At 43.4% G+C, this 26,801-nt stretch overlaps 1 protein-coding gene across 1 annotated transcript; it reads right to left on the bottom strand.

Moving 5' to 3' along the window:
- Positions 1 to 560: 560 nt before the first annotated feature.
- SNX3 (sorting nexin 3) lies at positions 561 to 26,503 on the bottom strand. The gene is made up of 4 exons (XM_090037638.1): positions 26,214 to 26,503; positions 5,706 to 5,801; positions 5,188 to 5,312; positions 561 to 1,242 (listed from the first exon to the last, which is right to left on the bottom strand). Exons 1-4 carry the CDS (start codon positions 26,373 to 26,375, stop codon positions 1,137 to 1,139), a joined length of 489 nt encoding a protein of 162 aa, XP_089893764.1. The 5' UTR covers positions 26,376 to 26,503; the 3' UTR covers positions 561 to 1,136.
- Between the last annotated feature and the right edge of the window lie 298 nt (positions 26,504 to 26,801).

Genomic DNA, 26,801 nt, shown 5'->3' on the forward strand with positions numbered 1-26,801 from the left:
GAACTGGTCTGCAGTTCAGCAAGTGCCATAAAAGTTCTGACAAGTTTCAAAATTCAAGTTTAAAATTTGTCAAGAACAACCCATCTCTTGCTTGCTTGCTTGCTTGCTATGGCAGAAATGCAAGCAAGCAAGCAAGCAAGCAAGCAAGCAAGCAAGCAAGCAAGCAAGCAAGCAAGCAAGCAAGCAAGCAAGCAAGCTTTACCAGCTCACTCCAATCAACTTGCAATCTCTCAAAAGGAAAAATTTAGATGAAAGCAAGAAGGTCTTTCTTCAATAGGAAAGATAGTACAAAGAGATAAAACTGGTTGGAGTTAAGTGTATGGGGGGGCAGGGAAGGAAGATTGTACATGCCTGAAAAAAGGAGCTGTAAAAAGCCATGTCACAGCTCCCTTCTTTTGTGGGCGGGGGGGGGGGGGGGATTGTTACCAGCTGTGGGCTGGCAGTATACTCCCCTAGGATGTGGGGATATATTACATGAATGTTTTGGTGCTTTATGAAGAAGATAATAAAAATTTAAAAAAAAAAAAGTGTCCAATGACAGACAGGAAAAAAAAAGGGAGTTCTCTGAAGTGCATTTTCATTTTTATTTCAAAATTTTAGACAAATGACTTTTAGTATATAAATCTGATTCTTCTTTACAGAATATAAAGATAATTCCCTCATTACTTCAGTATAAAGTGTTTTACAAGCTTAAAGACACAGTTGCATACGGTGTTTCTTACATGGGGGTATCCAAAACAGACTGCCTCATTTCTACACAAGTTACACAGACTACATCAGTTAAAGAAATGATCTAGTGAATAAGAGTTGACTAAAGTGAGTGTGATACTAGAACAGTGCAAATTCAAAATAAGGCCAAGTCAGTAAATTTTGTTAGGTCATTGCAGATAAGAGTGGAGAGACTTGTGAAAGTGGATCGTCATAATATCTTAAGAGTCTAGTCATAGGGATTTAGTTACAAATGGGCGAGCTCTTTAATACCATAAAAATAAATGCAAAGACCAAGCAGTGTACTGATGAGGTTAGTGGAGGCTTACTGTGCCAGTTTATCTGCAGCATGCTAAGACAAACTATAACCTCTTAAAACCAAGTGTAAGAATCACTAAGCATTTTGGAGTTGGAGTTGTTTTCAGCATTCAGGTGTGTCTTATTTTGGATGGTGTGTAGTTTTTGTCTATTACTTCATCTTGTAGAAACATGTGAAGACAGCGCTCATTCTGAGCCAAAGGATGGCCAGCAACTCTAGGAGAGAAAGAAAGACAGGTTAGTACTGCAAGCAAAGAGCGTTCTGCTCAAGTGCTCAGGTTTTAGGAGGTTAGAGCCCAAGAGATCTCTTAAAACACAAAAAAAACAAAGACAAACAAAAAACCACCTCTCACAGCCACAAGTCTGGCATACACAAACCAAACATAAGTAATCACCAAGCTGGATGCCAATCTTTTCCTCTCTACAGGAAGTGTAAGCCATTGCTACATTAAATCTTTCAGTACTTCAGCTTGTGGATGCTCTTATGGACCTAAGGTGAAAGATAAGTATATATCTAGTGGTACATTTAGAGAGAGAGCCCTCCAGTAGCATCAGGAGACTACTGTCTGTTCTGCATATCATGAAAGGACCATGCCACACCTATGTTCAAGCAAGAATTGCATGTTAGTTCATTAGACAAACAAGCTACAGCCATCTTTAAAAGACAGGGACGTAAATCTCCAACTATGACCTAGTAATATAGTGCTTTAAGTGGTAGCTTGTGTCCAAAGATGACAAGTCAATTTGTTCTTGTCCCTCAAACTTAACCCCCTCAAAAACACAGCTACCTTGATCAGTCCAAGAAAAAGGAGTGGGGAAGGGGGAAAGGAGGCAGGCAAGTGCCATCTTGTATCCACCCAATATCAAAAAGGTGCGAAAAAAGGGTAATCTTACATCTCCAGGTCCAACTGCTTGCTGCAACACTATTCTGAAGTGTTACTAAATGCGGTAAATACCCTTTTTCTGGTAAGAGGAACAGCACTAGTTGCATTGCAAGAGCTATACCAGAAAGTCTGCTCTGGGTACTATACTAAAGTCACCAAGACAAATTAGCCTTGAAGCAAAGACTCATGTCAAGACTGCCACTAAGTCTAAGTCTATCAGGGCAACTGCATGGGGGGGGAGGGGGGGAAGAAATGGAAATAGCCAAAATGATATAGTGCTATTTTAAAAAAAGTTCTACCTGAGCTTGTCGTCTTCACAGGTTACCAAGGAAAATCAAAAAAAACCAGACAAGCCACCCATAAAAAACACACCCCACAAAAAACACACAAGCCACAAGCCTCCACAAACCAAAAGCTTTGGCAGCAGCTCTCCTAGAAGCTACTCCCTACTGGCTTCAACAATGTCCCAGCAATTTTTATACTAGTTGACCTAAGAGAATTCTTGTTAAAAACACAAGAAAAACAAAAACCACTAGTACTAGCTGAACTTCAGCCTTAGATTTTAAAGGAGGGAACATGGAAGCATAGTATGACAAATGCTTGCTTTAAAAAATACACACACCATAGGGGAGATGTTGGTTCCCTACCTTTATTTCCAAACAGCAGCATGCATTATTGTTAGAAAAAGCTTTTTTCATTAGCTTAGCTCAAGCCATTAAAAAGGTAGATTATGCTGAATACCTCCTTATTGATTCAGGCAAAACTCTTGTTTGTTTGGTTCTTTTTATTTAAAGACAAAAAAAAAGAACCAAAACAAAAATGGAAAAAAAAAAAAAAGACACCACAGTAATTGATGCCTCTTGAAATACAGCTGGACCAGCAGCAATAACCAACTACATTAAAAGCCAGTCTCTCAGGTGGAAATGTAGAGGAAAAAAAGTCAACAAGATCAATGCGTTGTTAGCTATTCAAAATAGATTCAGTTTTTCCCCAGCAAGCTTATGGACAACACTAAGTCTGTCTAGGGGCAAAACAGCCAATTAAAGGAACCCAAAGACTTTGCTGTTGCAAGATGCTTTTTGCTTTCACTGTATGCTGATCAAGAAAAGCTTGCCAGTAAGATAGTTGCTTCCCCTTCCATTTTTTCTTCCAAGAGATGAGCGTTAAGTGTTATGCTCAGTGCAGTACGCACTTCTAAAAAGGAGGCTTGCCATGAGCTCAAACGTCTTCAAATTTGAAGAATAGAGTGGTTTCACCATGAAATCCTGTTACAGGCATAAGACATTAAGCATCAGGCAAGCCACCTACTTAAGGGCACTCTCTCTAGGAAGAAGGCTGTAAGCATCACTGATGGAGACATTTGCTTGTTAAAGCACTAGTGGTCATTTAGCAATGACAACTAGTTGGAGAGAGGGAGAGGGAGAGTTACCAGCCTCCAGACCCCAGTTTGTAGTTTTTCAGAAAGATACCAATAAAAGTATCATTAGCATTCTGATCTGGGAAAGGTGGCAGACTTCTGAACAGGTTAGGTAATCCATGTGCTTCATAAATCTGGACAATAAATAAAAGATGCCCGAGCACACCAAACATGAATTAAAAAAAAAAAAGTGGGTTTCGTATTGGTTTATGAGGGTATTGAGAGGACCATTTGCAAGTAATTAAGTGATTCCAGAGGAATTAGGGTCTGTTATTAGAGACAAATGAAGCACTCTAGAATGAGTTGGAACAGATCAAGTTTATACTCAAGTAGATCTGCTATCCCCAGGCTCAAGTTACTCTTCAAAATATGCATTTAATCCACACTTAAAAAAAAAAAAAAAAGTTTGAGTACTGAATACTCAGAGGTCAATAAATGTCTTGAACTGAGATGTTTTTAAAGACAGACACTATCCACCAGTGCACACATGCCCCTACTGATCTAAGCCACATTTGAAAAACACACCTCAGTAGCTTACATTTTTTACTATACAGCCTCCAACTTGTGGACATGCCCACACCACACAAGCCTTTCCCCAGACAAACCAAAAACTGTTGAGTACTCCAATTGATTTATAGTGAGAACCATTACCCAGATACATTGGGACATGTTTACAAGTTTACTTATTCATCTTCCAGTATGATCAGTTCTAAATTTAAAAAAAACAAACAAAAACAAACAAACAAAAAAAAACACCAAGGTTGAGAAATGCATCTTCATAGATTTATGCAGCATTTCTCTTTACTTTCCAATAATCTGTGGGTGCAACTGGCATTAAGTTTATCATCACTGTAGGTCTAAACTCAAGTAATAAGCTCCACTTCCTTGAGAGACTTCTTATGTTACCAAGTTGGGCTGTGTAGAAATAATAGAATTACCTGGGTAGTTTGTTACTTGGCATGTAGCTAGAACACTATTTGAGATTATGAAGACAGGCGTATGAAACTGGAGATGGGGCTACTGAAACTCTGGGTTAGAGTCAGAAGCAAGTACAAGAAAAGGTGATGTCATGGTAGGTGTGTCTGCTACTGACCACAAGACCAGGAGGATGGAGGTATATAAAAGGCTTTCTTTTGCACCACTTATTTGTCTGAACTTTGAAAGGAAGGAGGAGGATGTGGGGGAAGGGGAGTGGGAAGCAGCAAAAGAAAACCCAAATCATGGAGCAGGTTCTCAAGGACTATTTCTAAAGGGCTTGAATCCATGTCGACTGTTCCTGATCTTCTCCACCAGGGGCAAGTCAAGCTTAAATCAACCTCATCATAGAAGGCAGTTAGATCCCTGGCTTTGTGGTTATGGAGAGAGTCTTAGCGAGAATAAGCTAGTTGGAGATGGTCCTGCTTTGAGGTTGGACTAGATGACTTCCTGAGGTTCCTTTTAACCCTAATTTTCTATTGGAGAGAAACACTTTCAGAAGGGATATTTTATAATAATAAAAAAGCATCGTTATAAGCTACCAATACCTTCCTTCCATCTGCAATCAAACTAAATGGCTACAAATCCATTGCAAACTTTATTGTTCATCTGGTGAATCATACCCCTTTCAGTTTGACAAGCAAAAACTCTTTGAGTGCATAAATTAAAAGCAAAAGCCCCCAAGATCATACCCTTGCCTCAGTTATTCAGGTGTTAATATTAAGTTTTAACATTGTAAACTTGGAGCTTTCAACTGGTTTTTGCTTCAGCCAGAAAGCTGTGCATATGATTGTTCTGTATATAGCATCACCACTGAAGTTTGAGTTTAGAGACTATTTTTTGGTTTAGAATGCTAAGAGAAAAAAAAAAAAGTTCACAACTCACTTGTTTATGAATTGCTCAAGACCTTGTTTTCTTTCTTCTATAAAAGAATCATCAAAAATGCCATCGTCTCCTCTAAAAGGAAGCTGACGAAGAAGTGCTTTTCCAGGTAAAGGTGGTACCACAACCTGAAATTAGAAATAAATAAAGTCATCATCTCCATAAACCCTGACCAGCAAGCACATAAAAAACTGTCTCTAGCAGTGACTTCGTAGTGTAGTTATAGTCCATTCATCAGAATAAGCTAGTGTTGCCCACGCAGAAGCAAGGTCACCCACACAAATCTCATTCTTGAGTTGCAATTACAATTAGACCTTTCAGCCACTTCAGGGTGCTAAGAACACTCAGTTTTATTTCAAAAATTAAAAAAAAAGTTGCAACACTGGACCATTGTTTAAAACACCTAGCTGAACCCAGAGAAGCCATGCCACCACTTATATACAACCGTTGTATATTTTTACTAGTTAATTTTGTAATTGAGTACTAGGTAGCTTTACTTTTTATTTTTTAGCATTACTCACCTTGCTTTCTCTTTCTAGCTCATTTCTCAGCCATTCAAAGTCACTGTACCTTCTTCTGACAGTAGATTCTTTTAATTTGAAGATAGGAAGATTTGTCTGAAAGAGAGCACATCACTTATCAGCCACCACTACAGGAAGAATGACAGAAGAGGAAACTGCTTCTTAACAAAAAAAAGCAGTCTGAGTCAGGATGCACAAGATCCTTTCCTCTAGTCAAGCAGAAAAAACACTGCAGAATTCCAGACATGCAATTCTGCCTTAAGCCCAGTGTTGGTCCAGCACAAACATCCAAGGACTACACAGAGGTCACCAGGGACTGTAGAGGGAACCAAAGTCACTGATGTCAGAAGTGGGAGAAGAAAGAAGGAATCCTGAGCAACTGGAGAGCTGGAGGATAGACGATGCATAGGAAAGAGAATGCTCCTCATAGAAAGTAGGCAAAGTCCATGTAAAGTGATATTAAGGAAGGAGATTTGGTCCATGCATACAGGCTAGAAAAGGATGCTGACGGTTTTTGTTTGATTGGATTTTCAAGTCCTGTTCCTGCATCAAGGTTGGACTTGTATTAAAACCAAAAACCAGTCTCAAGGATGGGAGGAATGAGCTGCCCAGACTTTAGAGATCCTCAAATATGGGTAAGAGGTACTGTAGGAGGTGGTAAGGTTCCTGGTGTAGGGAAATAGGGACCCCTCATCAGCAAACAGGTAGTGCAGCCACTGGCTGCTTGAACAGCTTTCATGTTTCACTATTTTAACCCATTGTGAAGTTAGAGATTTCATAGACTAAACTAGGGAAGTCTACTTGGCAGCCCACAGCTGCATGCAAGGAGTTGAAGTGTGGCAGTCTGGGGCCTGCAGCTTCTCCCCCTAACCCTCATTGCTCTGACAGCAACAGCTGCCATAGTCTCTAGGCTCCCCAACCCATCTCTGCCCCCAGGTGGCAGTGAGGGGGCAAGGGGCACTGAGGGCAAGCCCAGGTTCGTGTAGAAGACCTTTTGTGCAGCAGTGGGCAAAAAGACAATATCATTTGTATGCCTGCATGTTGCAGCAGGGGAATGGGGTGAGCAGTGCCTGGTAGGGGCCACTTTTTCTAGGGCCACACAAGTTAGACAGCCCTGGATTTAAAGTTAAAGTTAAATGAGGAAGAGAGAAAGAAAAAAACTGACCACTGCATATTTGTTTGAGGGCCATTCATAGGATCGTTGGAAGCGGGCACTTAAGCCTAGTGGTTACTCAAGGTTTGTTCTGGGCAGAATGACAAAGTTAAATGACCTAGAAGTGCCATGCATCTTATGAAATAAACATGATGTGTGCATAGATCCCAAATAAGTTTCTATAGAGAGCAGTTCAGTTTAGACAAACTTGGTACCAAGTCCCAGAAATTCATAAGCAACTCTGCTTGGTTTCATATCTTCCACAGAGGCTGTTTTAACACCATGTTTCCAGGCATGCAATCTAATCTCTGAAGGTTTAAAAGCACTTGAAGCCTTTCACAGGTAACTACAGCAAGCAATAACTAAGAGCAAAATTTAGCATAATAAGAGTCTTATTAGGTGCAAAGTCAAGCTTATATTTAAGGATGCTGGCTTTGTGCTGGAGAATAATCTTTTCCCCCCAACAGGGAATAAAGTTAAGCCCCCTAGAGTGCAGAATGGAGATTCCCAGAAACAGAGCACTGGATTATCTCTCTCCGATTTCACCTATTGGCTTTTTAACCAAGTTCAGCCTTCCTTATTAAGATATTAAGTCTTTGTAAGTGTCTAAAGATAGGGAGGCCTTTACAATGCAGAGTATTTTCTGCAGGTGAGAGTTTACATTAAGATCCCTCCTCAAGTTACTTGACAAAAGGGATTAGCTGCTCTTTTATTCAATGTTAAGATCAAAACCTGTGAAAAAGTTTTCCAGAAGTATGAAAATTCTTGGGTATGAAGTCTGTGAAGTTAATCTCTGAACAATATATCAGGCTTACAGATATAATGCAGCAGAAGTGCCAGTTCAGCTCATCTTACCTTCCACATTCCCTTTTGAACTTTTGACATGCATGTGATTCTTTAACTCAAAGCTTAACTATTTCAGTACTTGCAATGCATTTCCTCTCTTTCCTGAGGTACTTCCTCAGGTTTTGAAGATTAGCGAATCACTAGATCCACTTTGTAGCATTTGGGAAATCTCCACCCAATACATCAGCATACTGAGTGACACTTCATGATGAGTCTCTTGACCAATTCAAACAATGCTTGTGCATCTAGTAAGTTACTGATATAGATAACCATGATTAAATTTTATGTACTAAAAAGTTGAGAGGAACAAGTCAGGCTCCTATCTACTGTACCACAATGTTTCATAGGAGTGGAGTGAAGTGCTAGAAGGCAAGGGCTTAAACACAAAATTTAAGACCCCTATTTCTCCTTAAAAGGGAGATCTTGCCAAGTCAGAAGTAGGTACAATTTGTGGTGCCAATACAAACAAGCAGTCCTCCTAAACCCATGTACGCATTAGGCACTTCCCCTCCCCCCCCCGTAGCAAGATTAGCTTTTCATTCTGTTACTCAGCAAGTCAGTCAAAAGAAAAAAAGAGTTGCATGAGGGAGGGAATAACTGCTCCTGAGGGAGCAGGGACTAATGGCTCCTGAAGTCCAGCTACATTCTCTCTTTCTGAACGTGCCATTAGTAGATAGGCAACAGACGACAAGTCTAGATCACCTCTAGAGCAATGACAACTTTCCATGATTAAAAAGCAATAAGCATCATCAGCAGAGAGAGGAGACTATAGAAATAGCATCTTTGACTCTGTTACCGATATCAGAATTATACCAAGGGGTTATTCCAAGAGACTGCCACTTTTCTTTTCATGTTACAAGAAGTAAGGTGGATTACAAATCTGTCAAAATTATGCACCATCAGGGTGTCTCATGTACTCTACAGAAGTCAGGCCATTGAAGCCAATGCTTCATTTTCCACCAGGAAGAGATGACAAGGGTAAGAAATAAGATTTATTCTGCAAGTCAATCCTACAGTTAATAGCTCAAGAAGCATGTTTTTGGCTTCTACAGGTGGTTTTGTAGCCAGATGACTCCAATCTCTTCTCAGCAGTGTAGGCTATGGGGAAGAAATCCTTTAGGCCAGAATTTGACCCATGAATCCCCAACCCCATTGTTGGCAATAGATGGAGGTACCTTTAGACACCCGATTGTGTCCAACAGTTAAATTCCAGCTTAAAAAAAAAAAAAAGGACATCTATTCTTATAGTCCAGTTGAAGACTCATTCTTCCCTTTCATAAAATTCTACCAATTAAGAAAGGCTCTAGGCAATGTCTTATTTACTGAGCTTAAAAATAGTGATATACATTAAGTCTTTCAAATTTAAAAAAGGCACATGGCTGCTCAAGTGGACAATTGGACAACTAGGCCAGAGTTTCCCTGACTTAAGCTATGATCCAGAAGCACCAAGAACCTCAGCTATAACCATAACCAGATACTCTAGGAGCCCAAGTAGCTGGTCCTGGGAAAAGACACTTAAATTCTACTAAACTCAGTTGGAAACAAAAAACAAAAAACAAGTTACACTAAACAGTGTTTGGGACTAGTGGGTGGCATTCCTGCTTTAGTTCAGGACCACTGCTGTCAATTCTAGGATTTCTGGAAGCATCCCTCCCCCCCCGCAAAAAAAACAACAACACACCACCCTTCTGAAACAGAAGTCAGGGTTGGGGGTATTCAGGAGTATCCAAGAAAGTATTATGTTACAGTGTAGGTGGCCTACTTGCTGTGTAAGAGAGCCACAAGAGATTCAGATCTAAGCCTAGAAAGGCATCAAAAGAAGCTGCAGTTCCTGTTGAAATGGAGGCAATGCAGTCTTAGATTTGGCTCAGGGAGTTTATTAAAAAAAAAAAGTTTGGTACAAATCCAGCTAAGTTGCTAGTTTAGTCAAGTTTGAGGCACCTCATGGTATCTGGACACCAACAATCAGATGTCTGCATATTGGCAATGACCTATGATGTGCTCAAGAGAGACAGCTGGCTGAGACTACCCATCAGAAGAGATGGTAAAAGGAGTGGGGGAGAATTCAGTTAGTCCCCTCAAATACACATGCACCCATCATGGGCTCAAGGACTGTTTAAGGCTCTTGAACATTTCTTACAACAGCAATTTTGCATACAGCATACAAAACGTTGCCCAAGACAGTTTTACAACTTGTAAACTCTGTACCAATTCAGTTATTATATATGGGGTCTTGTTTCAAGTGTTATTCAGTAATTTCTTAACCTCTTTACCATTGGCTACCACAGATTATGCATCTTTGGATTATGTTAACATAGCTGGTGTATGTACCCAACATGCACAGGGTCCTATACCATTTCCCACCTCTACAAAGGTGCATAAAAATAATCATGATTAAGTTTTCTTTGAAATAGTTAAGAAAAAAAGGTACAATTGTGCCACTAAAGCAGAACTCTGGAGAAGGGGAAAAAACGTTCTTTGGACTTCTGGTTACTGCTCAACTACACAGAATTACTGGAGGGTTTGTTTCTTCCAACTTACTGTTGTGGGAACTTAAGTGACCTCTCTTCTAATCTACCAAACCCAGAGTCATGATGTGCCCAGGAACTAAAACCTTAGAATTTGCTAGGTGCAGAACAAGTGGCTAAGAGCATAGCTCGGGAGCAACCCTGACAAGCCAATATACACACTCAAAACACAAAGCTAAGTGGTATTTGCAGAGCACAGGCATGTGCTTGCAGTAGAGTAGCCTGTTTTGAGAGGTAGCATACATTAGTGTAGGACACAGGGTTTACAGAAACATGGTGGGATTCACCCCATGACTGGGCGGTTGGCATTATAGGCTATACTGGCAGGATAGAGAAGGAAGGAAAGGTGGGGGTGTGGCGCTCTGTCAAGGAGCAATACACATCCTCTGCCAGCAGAATAGGGTCAGAGGAGGGGCAAGCTGAAGTGCTCTGGATCAAGATATGAGGGGGCCATGGGGAGAGAGATTTAATGGTGGGGGGGGGTCTACTACAGACACCCCCCCGCCCCCAGCCAAGCAGAGGAGCTAGACCAGGAATTTTTGGGCCAGCTTGCAGAGGCACTTAACGCAAGGGATGTATTTGTCATGGATGATTTAAAAATTACCTGGACATCTGCTGGGAGGAAGAGAGTCAGCCAGGTTGGCCCATTCCAAGAGGTTCCTGGCTGAGATACAGGACCTCCACTTAATTCAGGAGGTGCACAGTCCCAGAGGAAATGCCCTTTGGACCTGGTCCTGGCCACAGGTGGTGACATGGTCAAGAACCTGGAGGCCCCTTACCAGCTAGGTGATAGTGATCATCGCTTGCTGGACTCATCATCCAGCACAGGGTGTCAAGGGCCTGCAGCAAGGTAGTAGCTCTAGACTTCAAGAGGGCCAACTTCAACAAGTTAAGATTAGTGGGAGAGGCAATAGGGTTCGAGGGCAGGGGAACTCAGTACCCAAGATGAGTGGTTGTTCCTTAAGGAGACTATACTCCAGGCCCAAGGGGTGACCATCCTAACAAGCAAGGGGGGGGGGGGGTGGCAAGAGTGCCCAAAAGCCCCGCTGGCTCATCAAGGGCATCCAGGAATGCCCGATTGCCCAGAGAATCTTGCAGGGGCCCCACATTTCTCAGTGCCTTCTTCATTCTTTCTATACATTTGAAAAAGGACTTTATTTTTGATCTTGGACACTAGTCCTAGCTCTATGTCCGCCTTAGCTTTCCTGACAGCCCCCCTACAGGCCTGAGCAGAGGAGGCAGCACCCCCTTCCACTGGATGTACACTGCTTTTTTTTTTTTTTTGGGCAATCTGGTAGTTGCGCCAGAGGAGAAAGCAGACCTCTTTAACCAATTCTTCACCTCCGTTTTCTTGTGCAGGGACCAGGACTTCCCCACCATGATGCAAGATGGACTTGAGGGGAACGCCTCCAGACCTCAGGTTGGGGAAGACCGGGTTAGAGAGCTTCTGGAGGGGCTGGACATGTTCAAGTCAGCAGGTCCAGATGTTCTCCACCCCTGGGTGTTGAAGGAGCTAGCAGGGGTTAAAGCCATGCCAAGGGCCCTGCAATATGAGCACTTGTGGTGCTCGGACCAGGTGGCAGATGATTGGAAAATAGCCAATGTGGTCCCCATCTTTAAGAAAGGGATACCCAGACAACTATAGGCCTGTCAGTCTTACCTCAATCCCAGGGAAAACTTTGAGAAGATCATCATTAAGGAGCAGATCTGCAATGGGCAGGCCTCAGGGATGCTCAAGGAAAAATCAGCATGGTTTCATTAGGGGCAGGTCATGTCTAGCCAACCCGATTGCCTTTTTATGATCAGGCCACAAAAGCACTGGACGCAGGTGTCGCCATGGATGTAGTCTTTCTGGACTTCAGCAAGGCCTTTGACACTGTCTCCCACCCCATCCTCATTAAAAAACAAGAGAACTAGGCAACTGTGGCATTGGTGCCTACACAGTCAGATGGATTGCAGATTGGCTGAAGGATGACACTCAGAGGGTGGTGGTGGACGGGTCATATTCGACCTGGGGAGAAGTGGGCAGTGGAGTCCCCCCAGGGCTCAGTCCTTGGGCCCACACTGTTCAATTTCTTCATCAGCAATTTGGATGACAGGGTGAAGAACAACCTGTTTAAGTTTGCTGATACCAAAATTTGGGGTGAGGTGAGCATGCTAGTAGAGGGAAAGACTGCAGCAAGACCTGGATAGGTTACAGGGGTCAGCTAACAAACAGGATGCATTTCAACACTGACAAGTGCAGGGTGCTGCACGTGGGCAGTAGTAAGCAGCAGCACACTTATAAAGATAGGAAACTCCCTTCTTGAGAGCAGAGGCAAAAAGGGATCTTGGAGTCATTATTGACTCCAAGATGAACATGGGCCAACAATGTGAGGTTCCAGTCAGCAGGGTTAACCAGACCTTGTCATGCATCCACAAGTGCATCTCAAGAACTCCAGCACATCAGAACCGAATCCTGGTTATTGCAGCTGCTCATCTAAGCCTAGTCGTTCTAGAAGCAGTCTGGCTGTGGGTTGGTCAAAGCAGTCATTCTCAGCTAGCGCTAAGGATTTAAGACAGACTTGAGGTGAAGTATATGGTATGCAATGCACATGGACAGCCAGTATTGTTAGGACTGTGATTTTGGGCAGCTCCTGGAGCATTCAACTCCTGGACTGTCTACATATTAACACCCAAAACTAGTTTTAAAAGCACTCGTTTGACAATAGTTGTGTTTATAGAAAGTGCTGAGGGGGTGCTTTAGAGCAGTTCCAAGCTGCTCCAATTAAAAGCACCCAGAGCACCATGTGCATCAGCATCCTGGTGCTGGAAAAAAAAGGTAGTGGTGGCACTAACTAAAGCTTGAACAAGCTTTAAGAGTGCTGCCACTACCATTTTTCAGCACAGGGGTACAGATGCACATGCAATTCCTCACATCTGCTCCAAGACATTTCAATTACAGGATGTCAGAGCAGCCACTCTGTATATGTATAGGTGCTCCAGAGTTGCACTACTTCAGGGCACAGTTCTCTCTGATCTGTTAGCTAGCTTGTGTTACACCACGGTATAGCCACTCCAGTGTCAACCCCCTGACCCAGATCAGTCCCACTGCCCCCACCATCTGTCCATGGGAACAGGCAGAAAAGAGTTAATCTGCCTGGCTAGCTGCTGCTACCGCTCTCCAGGCTAGGCTCAACCTGGAGAAGAACAGCAGTGGCAGGGGCCTGGCAGCTAGGCTAATTCCCCCCCCCCCCGCTGCCTGCTTCCCCAGGACAGACAGACCAGGCAGCCACAAGTAAACTGGGGGAGGAGGGCTAGGTTCTTATTTTTCAGTCCTCTAGGCCTCTGCTAGCCTGACTGTGCAACTTCTCTAAGCTTGAGCCAGCACCAATATGGATCAATATTTGATAAGTTCAGTGTAGTGTGCAACAAGGTCTTTAAGTCAGCCAAGGTCCAACTGGCCAGGCCTACTCCTCCTACCCGCATACAGGGCTGACAGCAGGCAGAAGCTGCAGCTAGAGTTCACCGCTATTGAGAGGAGATGTTAATAAAAAGATGCCCGTGTTGCAAGTGTGACCCTATAGAACTACATTCTATACAAAACTTCTCATTCAGAGGTCTGTTCCTGCACCACTGCTTCTTGCTGGAGCTAGATGAATGCAAGGGCAAGATAGAAGCAGCAGGGTGAGGCACCCTACTCATGATCCACTTGGGTACCAGGGCTCAAATCTCTGCTTGCCCACCCATTATTGTATGCAAGTTATTTTACTGCAAGTTGGTCTTCACCCTCTACAGCAATGATGCTCAACCAGGAAGATGGTTTGCAATCAAAAGCCAGAGCTTTGCAATCTTTTTCAAGGGTGGCACAGGGTACCATACAATGGACTGCACACTTAAGTGTTAAAATGGATTCACAAGATAAAGCCCAGAGACTTCAATAAGGAATCTGCAAAACAAAAAACACCCAAGACAAAAAACCCAATGCCATTCTGACCTGTTGTGAGCTTTGGTTACTTCACAACAGAATAACTGCTCTATTAAAACTTTCATTTCTTGACTACAGAAAAAAATTTAAAGAGCTGGCATTTTCAGAGGAATCCTTTAAGCCTAAAAAAGTTGAAAACCACTATTCAAGTTTAAGAGTTCAAGAAAGGGAATGCTTTGCTGTTCTTTTTCATGCAACTTACTTTAAACTGCATATAGATACAGGTCAAAGTAAAACTAATAGACCGGTCATTAAAACCAGAATGAAAGCTTTGCCTGCAACTAGGAATACAGGTTGTAGCCATATTGCCCTATAACTAGGTATTCATGGAACTACTTACCAATATATTTTAGACTTGTTTGAAAACAAAAAACAAAACAAAACACCACACCCCCCACCCACAGCCTATGGGTAGCCCATTGGTTCCACCAACTATTTTTTTTTCTTGCTGCTCTAGAAAAAGGCAAATACCTTGCCATACTGAAAGCATTCCGTGGTATTCAGGTTGCTCTGTTCTGCAGGAACTGGAAAAAGCCACTTAAAGGGAGTTGTGGGCTGCTGCAGCTAATGTCTAATAGCTGCAGTTACTCCACATTTCCTTGAGACTGCAAAATTTAATTAAAGGCTGCCAATTGGACTCAAGAATTATTAGTCCCTTCCTACTTTTACAGACATGAAAATAAAGCTGCTCTGTTGCCATAGCATCATACTTGAAAAGACAGCAAAGTAGTTATGGGTAACCTTGATATAACTATTTCCATTAAAATAGTTTGGATAAAATAAAAGTTAACTTATTTCTGCTAGAGGCTCATAGGCCATTATCTTCCAAAAAAAGAGGTTATGGAAAGATCTTTACAGCCATGAACATGCAACCTTTGGGGGTCTTTAGCAGAGGAAAGAGCATCACATTTTTGTGACACTATTTACAATCAAAATATATGATGCACTGCAAGTCAGTAGTATGCAAAATTGGGAGAGTTATGATGCCCTTTCAAAGCACCCTGCCAATTTGCCTCCTACAGTACTCCAAGAACTATGACTCCATTCCCTTCCCCACCCCCCCATGTTTTGATGAAACTAGCAAAATTTGAGATCCTAACTATAGCAAAGAGTTCTCCCCATCACAGCTTCTAAAGCAGGGTCTTGTTCAGATGGATTAACCTTTCTAGCTCTTTAAGATCTGCCAAAACCCCTATGTTCTGGGTATTCATCAAGTTCTGTGGACTCATTACAGGGAGCAAGTCCTGCTCATAAGCCATTTTTGCTTTAATATCCAAGTGTCTGCAACTCTTCTACTGAAGTTAATATCCAAGACTCTGAACTGAATATGCAGAAGATGCAACAAGGGCCAGGATAGGTAGGGAGGTAGGTCATGACAGCAACTTAGGATACAGAGTACAAGACAGTGGAAGCAGAGGGCTACAGTCTGGATGTTCAAACAAAAGATAACAACTGTCACATGTTCCACATTTAGAATGAGGCAAAAAGCAAGTAGTTTGTATTCTAGGAAAGCCAGGATTGCTACAGCCTTGTTTACTCCCAAAACCCCTCACCATGTTAGAGGATCAAGAAAACAGAATGAGTGATGGGTACTCAGGTTAAGGAGCAGTAGTTCTGCATCCTCAGCAGTCTAGCTCAAGAACAGATTCTCTCCCCTTGGAGAGAGAGAGAGAGAGAAAATAAACAAGTAAAAAGAATGGAGTTACAGCACATCCTTGATTATCTGAACAGCAACTATTTCTGCACCCTCCTCAGCTTGCCACTAAGTGGAAACAACCTGTTCTCAAGCTTTAACATAGCACTGCATCTCTACTTTTAAGAGTACAATATTAGTACAAAAAACACAATACTACCAACTACAAAGTTAACAGTACTGCTCATAAGCTTGTGTACTACATAGTACTGCATCTCTATTCTACTGGTTGATGTAGCAGCTTGTAGCTGAACTGCTTCCAAGATCTGACAGGTGCTATCCATGGGAGGCTAGAGGTCCTATTTTCAGGTTACAAGCTACAGTAAGTTATGAACAAAAGTCTGACTACAATATGCCTGTACATTATCCAAGATCGATATAGGAAATGCAGGCTGTTGAGCATGCATTAAGTTTTCAGACAAAATGGTAAACATTACTGAAATAACAGACTATCACATCTTGGGTGACTGGTACCTCCCATGTTGGAGCAGCAACTACAGAAGCTGCCAGCAGAGGCAGGGGCAGAGCTGGCAAGCATCTGCTATCAGTGGGGATGGCCCCGTTGGGGGGGGGGGGGGGGGGGAAGGAAGGGAGGGGGAAATGCCACCCCCACTTATGTGGAGAGGCTGTTTTCAGCCTTTCAAGACTCAAGGCACTTCTCCAATGCTTGTGGCACCCCATTTCAATACAGAATGTATTACAGTGCTTACCTCCTTGCAGAGAGACCAGGCAGTCAGGGGCTGGGGCGGGGGGAAGTGACTAGGCAGGGCAAGACAAGGAAGGGAGACCCTGGCACACTGGTTAAGATCCACTGAATTAAAGGCCATGGACACAGGTAGCTTTCAGCTGCTTCAGAAGGGGACAGGGAGCTCCTACTGGGCAGGATGCATCAGCTGTTAAGATGCATCCAATATGCTCTGCCTGCTTCTATAGCAATAGCTTTAGCCTTGCTTCATATGGGGTTCAAGTTAGGCAATTTGGTGCACTTGTAACACTAAGAGCATGCAAAGCTAACTTACATATTTAGTGTAGGTAGTTAATGCTCAGCAGTTAAGGGTCTAAGTTAGAGTCTGGAAAAGTAAAAGGGGGAGTTTACCCCCTCCTCATCTTCCTTCACTGTAAGCTTGGTGAGAAGAAACAGGTTAACAAGGAAAAAAAAAAAAAAAAAAGGGAACTTTTTGGGATCAAGGAGCAGCAAACAGGCAGCCTACAGGAGAGTTTGCTAGGGCAAGTTTGTTTGAAGATGAGGGGCAGAAAGAGGTGGGCACTTAAGAGACCCAGATAAATGGCTGGAGGATCTCATAACGCCAGAACAACTGCCACTGCCAGCTCTTCTGCTTGCACCTGGGAGGTGTTTGTCCATGCAGGACTACTCATTGTCAAGGTTTCCACTCATGAGTTTAAGTAACTAGGTCTGCTTTTCTGAAGTCTAGGGTCATTGTTCTGCTGTTCCCCTTCCTTCCTTTTCTAAGGATTCTGAATTCTATCATCTTGTGTTTGGTCACTGCTGCCCAAGCTGGCATGTTACTACATTTCCCCACCAATTCCTCTGTTTGAGGTAGCAGGTCAAGAAGAGCATGGCCCCTAGCTGGCTTCCCTAACACTCTCCAAAAACTTCCTGGATGCCTGCATCTGGCAGGTGACAGAGCAGCAAGGGTGATGTCATGGTGAGCACCTGCTACAGACTACCAGGTCAAGGAGGTAGAGGTTCTCTTTAGGCAGCTAGCATTAGTTTCCAGATCACAGGCCCTGGTTCTCATAAGAGACTTAAAAAAACCACACAACAACAACAAAAAGCAAAGAACAAAATAAACAAAAAAACCCAAAACCACCACCTTGACATCTGCTGGGAGAGCAATACAAAAAGGCATCCAGGAAGTTTTTGGACAGTGTTAGGGAGGCCAGCTGGGGACCATGCTCTTCTTGACCTGCTACCTCAAACAGAGGAATTGGTGGGGAAATGTAGTAACACATGCCAGCTTGGGCAGCAGTGACCAAACACAAGATGATAGAATTCAGAATCCTTAGAAAAAGGAAGAAAGGGGAACAGCAGAATAATGACCCTAGACTTCAGAAAAGCAGATCTGGTTATTTAGGGAAACAGGAGCCCAGGAGAGCTGGTGTATTTTTGAAGAAGCAGGAACAAGCTACCCCAGTGAGCAGGAAGACTAGTAAGTATGGCAGAAGACCAGCTTGCCTTAGGGAACTCTTTAGTGCAGTAATACACAAGAAGGAAGCTTATAAGAAGTTTCTACTTCTTGAACAAAACTAGGAAGGGAATATAAAAGTATTGCTCAGGCACGCAGGGATGAAGTCAGGAAGGCCAAAGTGCAACTGGAAGGGAAGTGAAGGGTTTCTACAAGCATGTCAGCAACAAGAGAAAGATGAGAAGTTTGGGTCCCTTACTGAATGAGGGAGGCAACTTAGTGACAGATGAAACAGAAGAGACTGAAGTACTCCATGCCTTTTTCACTTCAGTCTTCACAGGCAAGGTCAGCTCCCAGACTACTGCATCTATAGCCAAGTAGCGTTAACAGCAAATGAGGAACTTAAACCAAAAGCAAACATTCCTTTGCATTGATGCAAAGAATTTCAGGAAGTTAATTTTAGGGAAGAGTAACTAAATTCTTTAGAGGGGTAGCATTCCAACTAGTCAGAACACCATCCATCTCAGAGATGGTACACCTAAGCCATGAAACACTCATGTAGCCCAATGCTGTTCAAGTAATTTGGATCTTGTGTACCAACTGTTTAATTCCCTTCCAGAGGAAGTTTATAGGTTAACTCTTGCCTAAAAAGAAGCGGTAAAGCTTGGTACTAGTACTGCGCCTTTTATAGCCGAAAGGCAAACCGAATCAAACTCACTACTGAAATAGCTTCCACTCAGAAAGTGTTTTAAATACAACAACACCTGCAAAGAAAATTTACCATGCTGTGTTGCCTCTTTCAAGTTTGAGATTTCAGAACAGACCATTTAGCTGGTCACTGCTAGAGTAAGGTATCATCCTATAAGTCTATAGGAGATAGTACCAAGATTCAGATACCAAGAATATTATTCTTGTTACAGTAACAGTTTTTCCAAAGCCATGTAAACTTTGTTTGTTTTGAGCACAATTACAACAACTCAACCTTTACTATGAAGTATGTCACAAAGCAACGTACCTCTACCAAAGCAGAGAACGGGCTTTCCTTCTGCACCTCAAGTATAAGCATTTGCCTCCTGTTGATTGTAACAACATGGGTTCCACACCATCACTGACCGTCATCCCATTTGGTAATATCAATAATTATTAACTTTCTAAACCTTCAGTTGGGAGGGATGCAACAAGGACTCTCTCAACAAGCTCCATTAATTAGGGCTACAGAACCTCTCAATAGATCAACTGTTCACAGCTATTAACCTCTGAAAGGCAAGTAAGCATGCCCCTTTTAAAATTAGAGTTCAGAACCATCACAGCAGGTAGGCTACAAGCATGCCAAGTGGCCAAGAACATGCTTTCATGAGAAACAAATGGTTTATAAAATCTATCTGGTCTCCCTCCATGTTAATGGAGGCTTTTTAGACTTGGAGAATATTCTCCTCAAGGTCAGTTTCTGTCTTTGAATCTAAAGATAAACCCTTATCAGGGACTCTTCCCAAATCAGATTTGCTCCCCCCACCTCAAAGACAAATAAGCTTTTATTAACCTATACAACATTTTAGTTCCACCCATAGCTATGCTTGGAAAGCATGCTAGTGAGGCAGCATTGATTTAGTTCCATGAAGAGTCATAATCTGACTACACAGTGTATTGATGAATTGTCCAAGATACCATTTGTGGCTTTGTTAACAGCCCATTACATTTTAAATCTTGAGAGTATTTCTAGCAAGTAGTAGTCCCAGCACTATTTAGTCAAGCTTCACATTAAAGTGGCACACTTTTAAAAAGAAGTGCTCAGGACAGCAATGCTTTATGCTGGAAGGAAGCTGCAAGATTAATGGAACTCTTTGCCTCCATCAAAAAAAAATCAGGCAAGAATTTAAAAAAAAAAAAAAAAAAACAACAACAAAAAACAAACAAACCACAGTTCAACCACAGCTGTTTGCTTGTGAATTAGCATTGCTTTAAGGGACCGAAATGCTTCCTGCATCATCAGACTTTAGACGCACACAAGATGGGCTTAAATTTAGTAGGGATGACAGCAGCATTAGAGGTCTACAATAGACTAGGTATGAAGACAAGTTTCATTCAGAAGGTCTCAAAGCAGTCTTCAAGAACACTAGCAGGCCACAAACAGCTCATGTTACTGGGACAACTGCATGACATAGTACTGCAGGAACCCAGAGTCATGACCAGTCTCAACCATCACGAAAGTGATTGCTATTTGCCCATAAGGGAGAAGCACTTTTTTTTTTTTCTGCACCCTCCCTCCCCCCCAGAAGTCCATTCTATAACCTTCTTACCCTGCTAATCAGTCTCTTCTATATTCTACAGCCCAAGTTTGTTTATAGCATAGGGAAGAAAAGTGCAAAATGGCAGCATAGTCTTTTACTTGACATACAGCATCTTCCTCCTTGGTGTTCACCCCATCCATTCACAGCTCCAGGGAACAAAATACTTTGTTCGACACAGAACACTCATAACTCCTTTCAAGCTTCATTGATAGGCTAGGACTCTAGTAGTAGTCTCCTCTCCTAAAAAGGATTCATTTATTAGTCATCCTAGCAGCTCTTCATACTTATTCCAGCTTAACCTAACCTTTCTTGACCATGGAAAATTTTAAACAGGGTCCTAGATAAGGTTTTACTAGGGCCTTTTAAAAATTGTGAGTACTTCTAATTCTAGTGGGAGATGCACTTAATAGTCCATCAGGCAATAATTTGCCATTTTCAGATGTTACATTGTTGGTGGAGTCATCTTGTGACAGTCAAGACACACCCATGCCTCCTATCATTTCCCACTGATAGTGCCTATAAGCTTGGATCTAAGTGCATGACTTTGCACTTTGACTGCGAACAGAAGTGGAATGAAATACAATAGTTTAAAAAGAATCACGTTGATATCCCAATCCTCCTCTCCTTGCAATGCTTCAAACTAGCAGCCAATAGAAAACGCTTAGCCTCAGTTCTTTCCTTCAAAATAATTTTATAGTGTTGGCTTGTCCTCTGATAGCATACAACTGTCCTATAATTGTCCAAACCATTCATTTTCTGAGGAATAGCTATCAAGTTTGCCATTCTGCAGGTCTCGTGTTCTCTTGCCTCTTGGAGTTCTGATAATCTGCAGGTCTGGTAGTACAGATCATCAAAAAAAAAAAAAAAAAAAGTTTCACAATTCTGAAAGAGCTGCCATTAAGAAGTTCACTGGTTGCCCTCTACCTCAAAAGATACTCAAGTATGTCATCCCCGTTCCACTGACAGGGCCTTTTGAGCAGAATTGCCTAGTCACCTTCATATGCATCAAGTTAATATCAATTACTTTAGTCTTCCCATAAAAGTAGACAAACAATTAAAAAAAAGACATTCTCTTAAGAAAGAGGTGCTGAAGCCTACTGCCAAAATTCCAGGGACACTGGTTAGAGATGACAGGCAAGAGAGACTTCAGAAAGAAGGCAGAAGAGGCTTTAAGTAGTTCGCCAATAAAGTGTCTCATTTATAAGTGTCTTGTCATTGGGTTTTGGCCACAAGAGTCTACTTTAAAATAAGTTAGTTTGAGCTATGCAGGAAACATATTTGCCTGGCAGATTCATGTGTAATAAAATATTGGCTAGGGACTCAGGCCACCTATAAATGGAAGCTCCAAATATATTTTTACAGAGCAACAAGTTACATTACAACATTTTCTCTTCCAGTTGCTTACCTTACTCTAGAACTTCAGGGTTTGGGTTCAAATAGCACGATAAGCAAGGGGTTTATTTCTCATATCACTACACATCATGACATTTTAAAAAGTCAGCATTGAAGATATTCAAGTTTGATGGGACTGGTAGCCAGCAGAATGTCATCACAAGAAGTCACCATAGCATCAGCAAACTACTTGAAACAGGACAGGTTCAGGTTACAGATTTGCTGTTCCCGGACAATTTCAAATGACTCAGTTGAACAAGTGGCAAAATGGCCTGCACCTATAAACATTCAGTTAAAAAGCATAATGGGATCTGATCTGCAATTCCAATACTACTTCCTGCCATACCACCAGCGCAGGGGGAACTTTGGATCAATCCCAACAAGTGCCCAACAGTCATCAGCAGCAGCAGGACAACACCAGGGCTCAAGTGGGCTTCAGCGTAATCCCTGCTGGCCACTGAAATAGTTCAACAGCCATCAGGGAGCACACTGGGGTCTGGGTGTACTCCTAATACTTCTACTGATCAGCAGCTGGCCAGGAACATGCTAGGGTTCATTTGAAAAAATGTGGCTGGGTAGACTGCACTGAGGTTCATTTTAAGGCTAGCTGGAAACAGAAACAAAACTTATTACATTTTTTGTGTAATAATTTTGAGGCTGGTTTTGCTTCTTATCAATCAATTGCATGAATGTGTGGCCAGGTTGCACCTTAAGACAATTAAGCAGTTAACTGTAATCTTAAGCATAAGATCTGCTAGGGGTATATATGGTTTTAAAGTACATGAATGTAGTTGAATAGCCTGGATTGGTATTACTGTAGTTCATTCAAGTTCAGGAAACTATGCCACTGTCCAACAACCAGTTAGACGATAAGTGGGAAAAAGAAAGGAACTTGCACCACCCTCTTTTTGACTGAGGCTTGCAGGGACATGTGCATGGTGACAACTTCTAGTTGGGAGTAAGGTCCAACCCACTCTAGATGTCCTGAAGTCTCCTTATTTGGAGAAGAGGACTCCTCTATCCTCAAAAGCCCAATCATCTGCAAGTAAATAACTTCAGTGACCATCTCCAAGAGCATCCCACGTGCATGAACAAAACCAAAAATTGAGAGAGAAGGCTCAGCATCTTCCTCAAGCAATAAGTAGCTTAGACTGGAGCACAAGTTCAGCACACTTGCATCTTGTAGAAGAGAAACAACATTTCAGAGTGTTTAACTCCCAAACAATAGTTGACCCAGATCCTGTTGGGTCACTTCCTTCTTGCCTCATCCTTTCCCTCCAAGGAAAGCGGAGATCCTGTCATCTAGTGACTCATTGCCAAGGCATCTGTTGGCAGTAACTACTAGTTGAGAAGTCTATTCTAAGCCTCCTTTTTAAAAAAAAAAAAAAAGGAAAAAAAGGTGGTCTCCTTCACACTTGCTATTTCAGCAAAGCACTTCAGCCATGACAGGATTCCATCTATCAACATGATACAAACATCTCCTGCCATCTTGCTCAGCTCTATTACTTGTGCAGATTGAAGGTGCAATGTTAAGAACAACATGCTTGTTTGAAAGATGCTGCTATAAATCATAGAAAGTTAGGATTGGAAGGGGCCTCAGGAGGTCATCTAGTCCAACCCCCTGCTCAAAAGCAGAACCATCCCACTAGCTCATCCCAGCTAAGGCTCAGTCTAGCTGACTCTTAAACTTCTAAAGCTAGAGATTGCTCTGGGTAACCTGTTCCAGTACTTTACTCTATCTTCATGGGAAGGTTTTTCCTAATATGTAACCTAAACATCCCTTGCCGCAACTTGAGACTGTTGCCTCTTGTTTTATAGTCTGCCACCAATTACTTGGTCCAGTAGGGCAGACATTGCTTAGTGTACACTCATTGTTAACTAGACTAGCTATACAAACCAGCATTTAGTTTCTCATTAAATAGTTAATGTTAAATGCAAATAGTTAGTACAGTTAACCATGAAGGCCTGACAGCCAGCAGGTTGACTAGCTATTCTACCCATTATAACACTTTGCCTCCAAAGAGAAGGAGGAAAAAAAAAAAAGGTGTAGCCTTTAGTTACTGAACTCAACCCCTATTATCAGTTGGAGTTGGAACCCATTTCAGAACCTAACACTATAGCTACAGTGATGTCTGGCAACACCATTTAGAAACCCAAGGCCTTTTAACAAAAGACAAAGGGATACTAAAAACACCTAGCTCTGCCCACACATATACCCCCCAGCACTCAAAAGTCTATTTCTGGGCATTCTTAAAAAAGTGTTAGCTTCCAATAGCTCAATGCCCCCCGAACAACCTGGTAGTTAGGAAACTCTTCTGGTAGGCAGATGTAGTTTTGAAGCTTCTCAGGCCAATAAGACTGTTGAATCTAGGTCTCATTTCTTGGGTGACAATTCTAACCTCTGGGCCATTGGGAAGAGTGAACAGCAACCATTGCTACCCCATCTCTAGTCCCTCCAGAAAAAAAGAGCACTTGGATCTTCTCCTTGGAATTAGAGCTGAAATTAAGGCCAAATTGTGAAGAAATGCTTCCCCATAAACTTAGGTTGGCAAGACACTTAAAGATTTGGATCACACCCCTCTTTATCAGGGGTCTCAGGATTCTGGCTTCAGTGGAAGCCATTTTTGGACACCATACTCTTCACTGTGCAGGGACCAGAGATACCCAGTTCAGGGCTTATTCTACCAGAGTGCAGAACTCTACCTTTTGCAGCACATGTTTGGTGTTGCCAGATAAAATGTTGAGGTAGATGCACAAAGAACAAGAGGAAGCTGTACAGCTCTGGTATTCCCCAAATAATTGAAGCAACTTTGAAACCCATTCACTAACTGAAGTGAGAAGTGCTCACCTGGCAGTATACTATGTATAAGTATGCTTATTAGAATGAATTTCAAAAAGAAAAAAGTTGTGAAAGACAGCAGCCAAGTGCCCTAAAAGTTGTAGAAGTAATCTTTCAGTTAGGAGTCAGTGTGGGCTTGACAATCCAGAAGAACTTCCAAGTATCAGAAGATGTACAAGCTCACCATACTTGACAAAGATTAGGTGAATTTGTTTTTAAAAAAAAAATCAGAAGGATCAAGATAGAAAGATGTAGGTTCCAATCAGTGTAGCCTCCAGCAGCCAGTTTCTCCCAGACTGGCATTTAGGACACTTTCATCATTAAAACCTCCAAAACACCTGCCAGGTTCTCAATTAAGTGGTGGCAATATCTGAGAGAGCCTAGAGGAAGTGTTCATAAGTGATTGCTAATGGTTTCACTTGATGTTTACATTTCTAGGTTACCAACAAAAAAAGAGAGGAGGTGCACAACCTGAATTAACATTTGTCTCCCCCAACAGGCAGCTTCAATGCCTCTGGAACTGCACTGGGTGGAAAACCAGTATATCATTAGTTTCACTTCTCCTAATCAGAAGCCTTTGGGGTAGCAGCAAGGCCACAAAGAACAGCTTCAAATTTCATAGAGCAAGCATCTTGTTATGGCTCCAAACTAGAACTCAGCATTTTTTCCACAGGAGAGTGCTCCCCAGCAGAGGGTGTAGCAGTAGCACAGGCCCTCCCCTACCTCTAGGTGGTGTGTGTGAAAACACTGGGAAGATTCCCACAAGCTAGGCATCAGCAGCTGAGCAGTGGGTCATCATGACCCAGAAACAGGTCACAAGACTATATAAAGGGTCACAAACAAGCTTTAAAAAATGGATTCTCTTTTAAGGAAGAAAGAGGTGGAAAACCATGGTTTTCCTCTGCAAGCTGGCAGAATCCCAGCCTATGAAGGGCTGCTTGGGGTCCCACCCCACACACTGGGGGCAGCAGGTCAGGAGTGAGGGGCACTGGGGTGCACTGGCTGTTGGTATTTACAAATGGGTGCTGGTACAAAAAAAAAAAAAAAAGGAGGTTGAGAACCCCCAGGGCAAAGCCAGCCCTGCCAGAAGCTGGGGGCCATACAAGCCCTTCAAAACACAAGAGGGAGCTCCCAAGTAGAAAGCCTGATCTGCCTGCCCCCACCCCAATTCCAGACACCTATGGGGTGGGCAAGATAGAGGCCTCATTACAAATGCAAGAACTGGGGTAGAGTGGGTCCCCTCCTGCATGGCACAGGGTCAGAGCACAAAGGGTGAAAGGGGGCAGACAAGCAGGCACATGACCAGGGGCTTGTCCCCAGCTCCACTCCCTCCTCCAGTCTAGAACGCGTCTCCCAATGGGTTCAGGCCCCTGCAGGTGGGGTTGTGGTTACATCAACCTCCCAGGATCCACTTGCCTCCAGCAGGGAGAACACACAGTGCCCAGCTCCCCTCAGGGATCCTGAGCAGCAGCCCCCTGGGCAGGAAGACAGCAGCTGCAGGGGGCTCCCAGCGTGGGGAAGAAGCCACCTTCCCCCCCAGCCCAGAGCAGGGCCGCAGGCCCCCGCGGAAGAGCAGCCCAGGCAGGGGCGCGCAAGAGACCCCCCCCATGCCATCCCCACGGGGATCCCGCCCACGGGCCTGGGCCTCCCCTGACCTTGACCCTGATCTCGTAGGTGGTGAAGCGGGCGCGGCCCACGCCCGTGGTCTGCGGGTTGCCCACGTCGATCTCGAGGAAGTTGCTGGGCGGCCCGTAGGCGTCGTTCAGGTTCTGGGGCTTGCTGAGGAGGCGCCGGGTGTCCGCCACGGTCTCAGCCATGTCCGCGCCCGCCTGCCCGCGCCGGCACTGCCTCTCGCAGCACACCACACCCACAGAATCAAGCGAGTGGCAGAAGACAGTAACTGGTACCTACCCCCACCCGCCCGCGCGTCTCTTATCCCCCCGCGCACAGCTGACGGCCCCGCGCCCCCGCCCCCGCCCGGCCGCAGCGGATGCACTGGGAGCCTGCGCGGGGCACGCCGGGAGCTGTAGTCCTCCCGCCGCTGCGGGGAACGCGCGGGAAGGGGGTGGAGAACTGCAACTCCCAGAGTGCTTCGCGAAGCGGAGGGCGCTGAGAAGGGGCTTTGCAGGTCCGGCCGCAAGGGGTGGGGTGGATCCGTTGGGCCGGAGGGAGCAGGCCGTGGGCAGCGCCCGGGCCCAATCCTGCTGCGGCTGGACGTTGCGGGGCTGAGGCGGAGGCTTTGC

This window comes from Crocodylus siamensis, chromosome 1, assembly GCF_052110815.1.
Source record: "Crocodylus siamensis isolate JL-2025a chromosome 1, ASM5211081v1, whole genome shotgun sequence".
In the NCBI taxonomy this organism is placed as follows: Eukaryota; Metazoa; Chordata; order Crocodylia; family Crocodylidae; genus Crocodylus; species Crocodylus siamensis.